The sequence below is a fragment of the Montipora capricornis genome, chromosome 5 (assembly GCF_036669925.1).
Source record: "Montipora capricornis isolate CH-2021 chromosome 5, ASM3666992v2, whole genome shotgun sequence".
NCBI lineage: Eukaryota > Metazoa > Cnidaria > Anthozoa > Scleractinia > Acroporidae > Montipora > Montipora capricornis.
The window spans coordinates 15,255,936-15,267,730 of NC_090887.1; the positions used below are offsets into that span (position 1 = coordinate 15,255,936).

General features: G+C 40.8%; 1 protein-coding gene across 1 annotated transcript; it reads right to left on the reverse strand.

Moving 5' to 3' along the window:
* Positions 1-413: 413 nt before the first annotated feature.
* On the reverse strand, positions 414-10,455 carry LOC138048436 (uncharacterized). The gene is made up of 5 exons (XM_068894628.1): positions 9,550-10,455; positions 8,819-8,956; positions 5,703-6,594; positions 1,342-3,993; positions 414-1,216 (listed from the first exon to the last, which is right to left on the reverse strand). The coding sequence occupies exons 3-5, from the start codon at positions 6,547-6,549 to the stop codon at positions 414-416; spliced, it is 4,302 nt and encodes a 1,433-aa protein (XP_068750729.1). The 5' UTR covers positions 6,550-6,594; positions 8,819-8,956; positions 9,550-10,455.
* Between the last annotated feature and the right edge of the window lie 1,340 nt (positions 10,456-11,795).

An 11,795-nucleotide genomic window follows, 5' to 3' on the forward strand; every position in this document is an offset into this window, starting at 1 on the left:
ACAAAAGGAAAATGTCGCTCGCGTGTTGTATAATAATGAAGCCAAATTCCCAAAAGACTTTTTCGCTGTTGTTCAGTACACCAACATGGCTTCCAATGACGTCACGTTCAAGCCAAGGGTTCTTTCTTTTCCCGCAAAACCTGGTCTAAAAATAGACACTTTTTTGTCGCTGATGAAGACAAACCTGATAACTGATTCTTACTCCTGGGTAATGGACTCTTGATGCAAGCCAAAGTGAAATCGTAAACTGCATACCACGTGATCTAAGAAAAAAGTAACTTCAGCACTGCTAAAGAAGTTTCTCCCAGGCATCTAAACAACAAAAAAAAATCTCCAAACAGCTTCATACGAACATTTAACACCCATTGGTTGAGACTCCAGAGAAGAGGTAAGAACTCCTAACAAGTGCTGTTTCATCCCGAGTCCAAGTCACGGTAACTATCAGCTGTCCTTGCATGATCTTCTCCGAAAAGTTTTATCCGCACATCTAATGCCCGCTGCTTTGAATGCAGAGCAGAGGTAAAATCACCTAACGAATGCTGTGTCACCCCAAGTGAATCGTAACTATCCACTGTGCTTGCATGATCTTCTTCGAACAGTTTTATCCGCACATCTAATGTCCGCTGCTTTGACTGCAGAGCAGAGTAAAAGTCACCCAACGCATGCTGTGTCACACCGAGTGAATAGTAACTATTAGCTGTGCTTGCATGATCTTCTCCGAACAGTTTCATCCTCACATCTAATGCCCGTTTGGCAGACTGCAGAGCAGAGGTAAAATCACCTAACGAATGCTGTGTCACCCCAAGTGAATCGTAACTATCCGCTGTGCTTGCATGATCTTCTCCTGACACTCTTATCCGTATATCTAACGACCGCTGCTTTGACTGTAGAGCAGAGGTAAAATCACCTAACGAATGCTGTGTATCCCCGAGTGAAAGATAAGTATTAGCTGTGCTTGCATGATCTTCTCCTAACACTGTTATTCGCACTTGCAATGCCCGTTTGGCAGAGTGGAGAGAAGAGGTAAAATCACCTAACGAATGCTGTGTCACCCCGAGTGAACGGTAACTATCAGCTGTGCTTGCATGATCTTCTCCAAACACTTTAATTCGCACTTGCAATGCCCGTTTGGCAGACTGGAGAGAAGAGGTGAAATCGCCTAACGAATGCTGTGTCACCCCGAGAAAATGGTAACTATTAGCGGTGCTTGCATGATCTTCTCCAAACACTTTTATTCGCACTTGCAATGCCCGTTTGGCAGACTGAAGAGCAGAGATAAACCACCTAACAAATGCTGTGTCACCCCGAGTGAATAGTAACTATCAGCTGTGCTTGCATGACCTTCTCCTAACACTTTTATACGGATGTCAAACGACCGCTGCTTTGACTGTAGAGCAGGGGTAAAATCACCCAACGAATGCTGTGTCTCCCCGAGTGGATGGTAACTATCAGCTGTGCTTGGATGATCTTCTCCGAACACTTTTATTCGCATTTGCAGTGCCCATTTGACAGACTGGAGAGCAGATGTGAACTCACCTATCGAATGCTGTGTCACACCGAGGAAATGGTAACTATCAGCTGTGCTTGCATGATCTTCTCCGAACACTTTTATTCGCACTTGCAATGCCCGTTTGGCAGACTGGAGAGCAGAGGTAAAATCACCCAGCGAATGCTGTGTCACCCCGAGTGAATGGTAGCCATGCGCTAAGAATGCATTTACTTCTTGTCTATTTGTTCTCAATACGATATCAAGAGCGCACGTTTTGAAATAAAGAGCCTTTGAGTAGTTCTTCTTGCTTTGGTGCAATTCACCGAAGTCTTGGTAGAACTTTGCAAGAGGCTGGTTGCATTCTTGAGATCGAAGGGTCACGGTTGAATCAAAGTTCTCCTCTGGAGCTGAAGAGCTATGTTTTAATTTCTCGAGTGTTGCTTGGTGACGTGCGACTGATTCTTTTAAACCTGATCCAACAATTCCCTTTTCTGTGAATGTTGACCTCAGAAGTGCCATGACATTACCGCAAAAATGAAACAAATAAAAAGGGGTTTTGGAATTTATCTGGAGATCATTTAATATTCGAAGGGCAGGGTTGATTACAAATTGCTGGGTGTCAGTGTCAAAGAAGTCCTTTGCTGCTTTCCTGATGTGAAATATAACTAGGAATGGCAATGGCCAATAATTACTTGAGTCGAAAGTGTTTGTTTGAAGCTTTTTGCCATTTCTGGGTTCTTTTCCTTTGCATCCAAGAGGTGGAATAACAATCAGTTGCTCGTCTGCCGCGGAATTGCATTCTTTGAGTGCTTTGTTATAGTAGTAAGTCGAGGTGGAGGGGTCGTTTAAGAACTGATAATAGACAGCAATGACTTGGTAAACAACGAGCCTCAGAATTTTCTGCTCTCCACTTTCATGCATTAAAGAAACAGCCTCTAGCAGGCAGTGTATCCCGCTCTTAACTTTGCCAATAACAAGCTGACAGATGCCAAAGTAACAGAAGTATTTACTCCTTTCATCATCAGAACCTGAACAAGATGTCGACTGCATTTCATATGCCCTTTTTAGAAGTTGCATTGCACTTCCTTCTGCTCCCCAAGTAATTTCAGCAAAAGCTTTGGAAACTAGTAAATGCCTCTGATAATGTATATTTCCCAGAGAACTGGCTGACTTTAAGGCCGAATCGTAGATATTATCAAAATTGTAAGATTCTGTGGAACACCAAAACAGCGAGTCCAGAAACATTTCTGCTTTTATCAAAACTTTGAAAACATTCTCGGCTATCCTGGGATCAGTGCAACCGTCTACTAGGCTTTCTATAAAAAGCTGTTTTTCCTCATAAAATGCAACGAATGCATCCATGGAATGACCATCTAAAAACTCCTCGTTCAATTTGTCGAAACAAGAAATGAAATACGCATGGAAACGGCACTTTGCAATTGCTACTATTTCTTCCATACGCTGTTCGCCTGCTTCTTTAGCAAATGACTGAAGGAGCTTATGCATTTCAAATTTTCCAGAGTGGGAGTTTGAATCGAGAAGAGACTTTCTTCGGAGTCGTTGCAACATTTTCTTGGTCTCAATCACTCCCGTAACGTTCAATACAGCTGAGGCGAGATCCGTGGTAAAACTCCCCGGAAGAACAGACAAAGACACAAATGCTTCTTTTTCTGCGGGAGAAAGTCGAGGGAAGGACTTTTCATACAGCAACTTTATTCGTTGATTAGCAGGATAATCTGGATTGTCTAAGATATCGACGATACTTTCTGTTGCGGACTCAGTGATTTCGTTCAAACACTGACTTGTTAGAACATCATCTTCACAAACTAGAGAGCACATTAACATCATTGCAAGTGGCACACACCCACATATTTGGGCAATTCTTGCGCAGTCATCGGGACTAGAATTTGGCACCAATTCATGAACTAGAGCATGAGATGAGGTATCGTCCAGTGGCCTCATTCTTACTGATTTGTGACCTCGGAAATTCAAGTTCATAAACTCAAATGATTCTCGTGTGGTCACCACCAGAGTTATCTTCTCATTTTGCATGATAATTTCTTCAAATAGTTTTAGGACGTCTTCTTTTACTTTTGGAATTCCACTCTCTAGTAGATCATCTACATTATCAAGAATAAATACGAGGGAATCTGAAATGTTGCCGAGGGTCTCGATTAACTCATCTTCTAACGACAGAGGTTGAGGTACTGATCTCTGACTCGCGGTGGGTTGCCTTACGAGGCTGAAAAGCTTCGATGTCAGATCTGCCTTTGTCTGGAGTCCTCGTGACCAAAGGAAACAAACAGGAAAGCCTTGAGACTGCAGTTGGTGCCCCACTGCTATTGCCACCGATGTTTTTCCGAATCCGGGTGAGCCCCAGATCGTCACGATGCGGGTATGTTCGGAACTCACGAGATCCACGATATCTTTGCATTCACTCTGTCGACCAGTGAAGTTTGGAACCATTGAAGGAAGACGAGATCTTGGGACTGTTGGCTTGATGTCTTTGTAATGCAAAGTAAAATACAAAGTAGACATTTCTTACTTGTTATTATTTTTTGGATATCCTTTGTCTCGTTGAGACAAACTTTAGAGAAGACATGAAGAAGTAAAACAAATATAATTTTTAACTTTGTGCACATAGCTGAAATTATAATTCAACAGACATATTTCCCGTTTCCTTTCCATTGCATTGTAGAGGTAGCAAAATGTATTTTGCAGTCATTTAAACCAAGACAGACCCTATGCAATATTGGCCTCGTTCTTGAGATGACGTCACTGAAGAAACTCCTCTGCACGGCATAAATTAAAGAAAATTTGTTTGTGACGTCATCTCAGAAATATGACTTTGATTAGCTTAGCTGTAGAACAAAGTTAATGACCACTGTACCCAAAGAAATGAAGATATTAGTCTTTATCATTCAACACATTGATACGCTGCCCAAATATGGTCATAAAGCTCTCGATAGATGCAAGTCTACATGACGTCTATTTAACAATTATTTCATGAGCGCGCGTTGGAGATGAGATGATAGATAGCCAACGAGGCGAAGATTTAGATTTCGCAAGAGAATGTGAAAATCACGGACCGGCGCCGCTTCACAAATGTTACACAAGTGTTACAAGTTTGGAATCTTTCATTTGTTATCAATATGTAAAGTTATAATTCAGTTATAGCGCGCAAGCTTGCGTGACATCGCCTAATTTTAGCCGACTCCGCCCTTGGCCTCGTCGGCTAAGTATTAGGCGATATCACGCTCCCTTTCGCGCTATAACTATAAAATAGCCCGCACTTCAATGTAATATCTACATTTCTTTCATTGACTCCTTTCACTGGAACACATGAGCCCAACAAATTTACCCGCTTCCAGCTGTGTGGCTTGGCATAGTTCAGTTGGTAGAGAATTGCACCTTTGGAACCACCTGAATTTTGACACAATTGCTTAAATTGTCTGGAAAAGTGCGAGGATCGCTTCTCTCTTTGGTTTCCACTACTGTACCGCTCGGAAATGTTTAAATTACAACGCTTAGAAAAGAAAGTGGCCTTGTGAACGAAGGAAAGGATTTAAAACCTCCCACTTGAGAACCTGTATGTTGACTTCACTTTTCGATCCAATCAATTTGCAAACACGCAGTCTTACAAATGTTACAGTTGTGACACTTTCAAAAATCTAAGAATGCCTTTTGTAGTGGAAAAGAAACCTACAATAACCGCGCGGCAAGTGCACAAGCAGTTTCGAGCGGTAATGCAATAGTCTCGTTTATTTTTATGTGACGTGTGTGTCTTCTTTTTTTAAACGACGCAAGATATGGTTTTTATTGATACACGGAAGATCTGTCTTTCTTGTTGTCATCTTTTCATTGACAAACAGTAAGTTGTTTATTACGCCTATTGCTATATCCTCCTTTTTAGAAAGAGGCTTGAAAACAGTTAAGGTAATTCCCTTGAAATTGTTCTAGTATCAAACTTTTTTGGAAACTTGTAATAATTGACATTCATGATATGAACATTAAAAAAATGCAATACTTGAAAAAAAAAAAGCGGGGGTCACCGTGCTCGTTTGAGAGAAAAGGAGCATTTATTTCGCTATCGGGTTTAGTTTACGTTTTGTATGCGCACGTGCTCACGAGCGCGCGCTAATGACGCGAAAATCGTGCGCAGTGGGAATGCGCAATGCAATACTAAGGAATTACCTTAAGTCCTTCTTTTTACCTGTATTTTCTATTTCTGTATTTCGTTCCTGTTCCTTCTTTTTTATATCTTCCTGTTGCATCCTCAAGCCCTCCTCAGCTGAATTCATATGCTCCGCAACCCTTTGCTCTAGCCTAGCGACCTCTTGTTTGCTGGCAGTGAGGCTTTCCACTTTCTGTCCTATGGCTGCTAAGGACTCCTCAATCTTTTCCATATCTGCATTTCTGCTCTCTAAACATTTTAAGTGTGCTTGCTTCTCTTCCCTTACCTGTTGTTCCAACTTACGGACTTCTGTTGTTGGAAAGTCAGATGCAGTCAAACTTCCAATGGCATCAATCGATGCAGTTGAAATTCCCAGAGCTTTGAACGCGTCTCTAGCATACTGAATGTTCTGGTCAAATGTTACTTTGTCCATCTCCAAGCGAGAGGAATGACAAACCGTATTCCTCAAGCGCCGAAGCTGATCAATGGCTAGTGCAAAGGTTTCGGCATTATCACCTACTGGGCTCAACACAGATCCATGGAAACTTCCATGAGGAATAGCTCGGGGCTTCACATACAAATCACTAAGTGTTGTGTAACGCATGCTGAAGGATTTTGCATAGATAGTAGCCTGGAATAAGGCAGTGCAATCCCATTCATTGTACGACTGGTTGGTAGGAACTTTAGTTGTCCCTCCCTCTGTAGAGAGAAAGAGATTTCTCACAGCAGTGGAGTCATCCCAAAGCTGGTATCCAGGGCGATGCCCAATGATCGTGTCCCACATCGTCTTAAAAGTCTGACGTAAAGCGTTTGGGAATTCATTTAAAACCAGAGACAAACACTTGAAATGATTTAACTCCTCGTCACGATAAGGGTGCAAGGACATCACCAATTAGTGATAATAAAGCAATGCCACAGTGGCGAAAGGGACCTAAACCAAAAATAAATGAATAAATGGATTTCATTTCATTCTCCTCTTACAGGAAAAGAAACTATGATTGCTCTCTCTGGAAAGATGCACTTTAACATGCTCTCTAGAAGCGAATAAATTTGAAAGTTTTGATGTTCGAAACGGAATTTTTTAAAGACACAGTGGGAAAAGAGTTCTATTACTCGCTCCGTGTCGACGACTTTTGCCTGGCTTACAAAATGAGTTTAAAATTTGCACAGAAACCTATTCAATACACGATGATTCATTCTAAGTTGAAGCGGCGCAGAATCCTTCCGTCGCAGAAACTGCGCCGAAAACGTCACTATGCGTAAACAAAAGCCCTATCCAATATGCTTTTTCCTTAATTAGATATCAGCTATAGTGTAGACATACCAAAAAGATCTAAATTAGTAACCAACATGTTAGAACATATTTTTACCGCTACTCTGGTTTGGAGAAATTTGAATGAAGCTTGCCACGTTTTAATCCGAAGACCCAGTGTTTCAGGCGTTTCGATACTCCAGCCAATCTTTTTTCATTCATTAAAACAAGTAAGAGGGAAATCAATGAAACACTTAAGTGTTTTTAGAGATAAAATATAGCCTTTATGGACAGAGACCTAAAAAAGTGCAACCAAGCGCGTGTGTACTGGAAACCCTCGCGAGATGAGGCCCTCGCTCTCGCGTTGCCACGTCAGATCGCGACATGTCATATGCAATTAATTGGACGACTCCAGTTAGCAAACAGGGAGGCGCGGTGGCCTCATGGTTAGTGCGCTCGACTCCGGATCGAGTAGTCCGGGTTCGGGTCCTGGCCGGGGACATTGTATTGTGTTCTTGGGAAAGACACTTTACTCTCACGGTGCCTCTCTCCACCCAGGTGAATAAATGGGTACCGGCGAAATGCTGGGGGTAACCCTGCGATGGACCAGCATCCGTCCAGGGGGGTACAGTAACCGGAGATAAGCGCCGGCCCGATGGGCTTTCTAGGCCCAGTTAGCAAACGATAGAAATTAATAATTTCAACATGTTGGAGGACACTTCAGTCGAGCTGATAAACTTCTGTAATTTTAATTAAGAAAAATCTACTTACTAAATGTTGCGCGGAGTGTTTGAAGTGTTCTACGAATATGCTTGATAAAAACTAGGAAAATCCTTAGCATGCTGAAATATCGAAGAAAGATTTTTGGAATGGTAAATTTATTCCCATTAATGGCAAATTAGTCTTTTTAGCATTAGAGTTGACAATATACTGAGGGACTCTGACAAAATCGATTAACTCAGAAAAAAATATGCGACCCTATTCACCTTTTCTTAACCTCTTCATCATCCTCATCACAAATCCTTATGGCCCATAGAGCCGCTTTTTTATAATAACCTCTTAAACAGGCTCAAACCAATTTTTACACTTCCAAAAAACTGTTCTGTTGGGAAGGATTGAATCTACCCAACTGCTTCACTTAACGGCAATGTTATGGTACCATACAAACCACCAATAACTGCACTCATCAATGTGACGTAATAGGTTACCACGGCAACAAAAAAGGCATCCAAAAACACCCTATATTGCTGGAGAGTGATTATAACGCAAAGATAAAACTCTCTGTAAAGTTGAAAAAAATTATCTGGAACAGCTTCATAGCTACCTTCACAATCGGAAACAATACATAGGGCATTTAGATGGTTCTTTTGTTGCCATGGTAATTTATTATTTATTACGTCACATTAATATGTCCATCTTATTAAGAAATTATTGCCGTTTCATTTGGTACCATAACATTACCGTCAAGTGAAACAGTATCGTAGGCTTAATCCTACAAATAAGACATCCATCCAAATTGTTGAAACCGGTTTGAGCGACCTTAAACGAGATTTTTGAGTTTATAATTGCAATAGATACGTTTACCATAAAATGGGTTCTGTGAGGATTGGAGCCCACAACAGGGAACAGTATTTCGATCTTCAAGTACATGCAAATTTCGACGTGAATTCTTGCCGGAAGTAATTTGTCTTCGAATTTACGATTACGATCCGAAACTCCTAATTCATACTGAGTTGAAAACGATCAACTGAATTGGAAATATATTACATGCTGGCATTTGGTGCAGTCTTAGACACAAGAATGAGCTGGATTGTCAGTACAAAATATTGAACAGATATTATGGTAAAAAATTAGCATCCTACAGGAAATGGGCAGAAACTGATATTTTATTCAGGCTGCTCACCTTGTAGAACTACGGACGAATCCCTTGAATATTCTTGCTTGCCCTATCACTACAGTTCCTTGGATATACGTAATCAATTGATGCACTTACATCAACATTAGAACTACAGCACTGTTTGGAGCCGACGTAGTGTTCTGCCTATAACGGAGGGAACATGATTTATTGTTATTCCTTAATAAATACTGCTTGCGCAGGAAAAATACTTTGAAGCCGTCTTTTTAAGTCGACTCAATTCGAAGCCGGGTTGCCAAAGCTGGTAATAAGGTAGTTTAAAATTGATGAAACCGGAATATTTCCACATTTTCCGCATGGATATGCTTAAATGCGCTTTGCTACGACGAACAGAGTAAAAAAAGTTTCATAACAAACAAAACATGGCTAAGCACCCCAAGGGGCAGGAGACAACTAATTGGCTTTTTATAAAGTATGGTAGAGGTGAATTTGGGTTCAACGAAACCCTGCGACACCACATGAAACTGATCTCTGGACCACAACAAGTGTATGTGTATCAACCAGAAGTTTGTGTAAGGTGCGCATAATGAGATTATATCATTTTCTTATGTACGAATTGTTAGTTCAGAATTACTGTGTTAGCAAACATCTACAAGAAGGAGATTAGAATGGCTTGTTCGGTGTTTACGTCATGATGGCGGAAGTGATCCGTTCTTCTCAATAAATTCACTAAGCTGTAATTTCATATTTGGAAGATGCATGGGGAAGACATTACTCACCTCAAAGAATCGAACGACCTCAAACCTGTGACGTCCAGTGTAGGCACAATCAGTGTAAACTGCAACTCAAAGTGAAAGGAATGATGTTTTGTGGGAATGGTATGACTAATGAAGGTACTCACATTGTCACACAAATGTTGCCAATAAATTCCTGACGTCTTGTTTCATAATGCTTAAACAGACTCGAGGGATTGCTTCCCTGACTGATGATTATCTCAAACCTTCAACCTGTAAAGGACTCGTAAGGGAATCAAGGTCAATTAGCTGCTTTATATAGATGTTGACTGTTTTTGTCTGAGAAAATCTGTGGGCCACCGTATCTTCGTATATCGAGATCACAGTCCATTCAACTGTGACATTTGATATTTTCTCTTGGTTTTATTTAGAACCAAATATTCCGCAGTCATGGCAACGACGGCGAGGGTTAAAGACATTTCACAAATACATTTTGTAAGGCTGAGCTTTTGCTGAGTAACAAACATGACAAAGTTGCAAGCTCTTTCAAGTTTTGAAGCCCAATTCGTTGACAACACGGTGCGTTCTGCCGCCTATTCGCGTGTTTAACAAGAAGTGTGAACGATGACGTCAGCCATTCCCTGTGTAGCTGGCGGTATTCTAGGCGCGTGGAATAAAGTTTTAAGTAAGTTTTGGCGGCGGAGCCGCTAATGGCGAGCAGCGAAGCCGGGAGGAGAATGAATTGGTCTTCCTGTGCTGCAGAATCATCGTGTGAAGAACGGCGGTGCTTGTCCACCGCTAGCTGGACCGCAGAAAATCCACAGATAAACACAACGTAGATCGCACCAAACTTCTTTTAGTCTCCCTCGCAGCCGTTTTTTGGATGTCACACAACGCTCCCCCAAAGAACTTTGGCGGGAGCGTTGCGTGACATTCATTCCGAGCACGACTGCTTGCAAAACTGATCAAAGGGCCCTTCATGTTTCTAAAATTATGTTGAATTACACAATAGATGTCTATCGCAACATACATTCTGTATGGAAACGCGAGGCAACTTAAAAGCGTTTGACGAGCTACCTGTGTGACTGATTAAACCAAATCGAAACAAGGCATAGAAACTCGTTCTTAGGGGCACTTACAGAGGCTTATGGCAATACATGCTATTCTTATGCAAATAAGTGCCGAGCATTCTGCAGTTTAGCTCAGCAAGAAATGGCATGGGCTGAATTCATTTGAACAGCCAAGCAAACAATGGAAGGCAAAATCGCTACATGATCCTAAATTGTCACTAAATGTTACGAGTAATGTTGTTTATGATCAACTGCTTTTCTTAGCTGGCAATTTTAGAGATTACAATCAATTCCTTAAAATAGCAGTTTACCTTGCAACTTTATATATGTGAATATTTTTAATTTAATAGAGGGTCTTCTGAATAATAAATAATTCTTTATTTTTATCAGAGAATTCAATGTAATAGATGTAAGATCTAAGATCTTAAAAACTTTATGCATTGATTAACTGTCTTCCACCTGGAAGATAGCAGATGGAAGTATCACTCAATATAAGAATATGAATGTGAGCACTGACATGCAAAGAATGACTTCAATCTTATGTTGTTTCACACAATGAAGGCTGACCTCAAGTACCTTTCAGGTGGAAGACTAGGTAATCAGTAAACAAAGTTGTGGAGTATTAAGTCTCTGGTTAGACGTTTTCCCTTCTGGGTGTACACACAGGGCCCGGGGGGATACTCCTCGGAATTCTTGGTGGGGGTGTGCCGCCCGGGTCTTCAAATCCCGACCCTATTTCAGACCTAAACATGCCATTTTCCACACCCGTTTTCAGACCTGACCTCTAAAATTCATACCCGTTTTCAGACCTGAACTTGCAAATATACACCCGTTTTCAGACATGGCTTTATAAGATCGTTACATTATTATAGTATCCGAGTGAAATCACAACAAAGTATATTACGTTAAAGCATAATATTTTTTATTAGGAAGTATAAAACACTGAGAATTGCATCAGGCACAAAATTCTAGAATAATTCACGCTTTAAATTGTGCCGTCATGAAAACAGTTTGCAGATATACTAATCGATCTAACGGGAACAGAATAACAGAACAGAACAATAATATAAAAAAAAACGAACTCGAAAGGAATGAAAATACATTGACTCGTTATTATACATTATAAGGCCTATTAACATTGAACATAAATCTATCTCTTTTGTATTAATTTAAATGAAAAAAAAATCATTTGAAGTTCAGTTCAGTTAGTCGTTCCAGTTA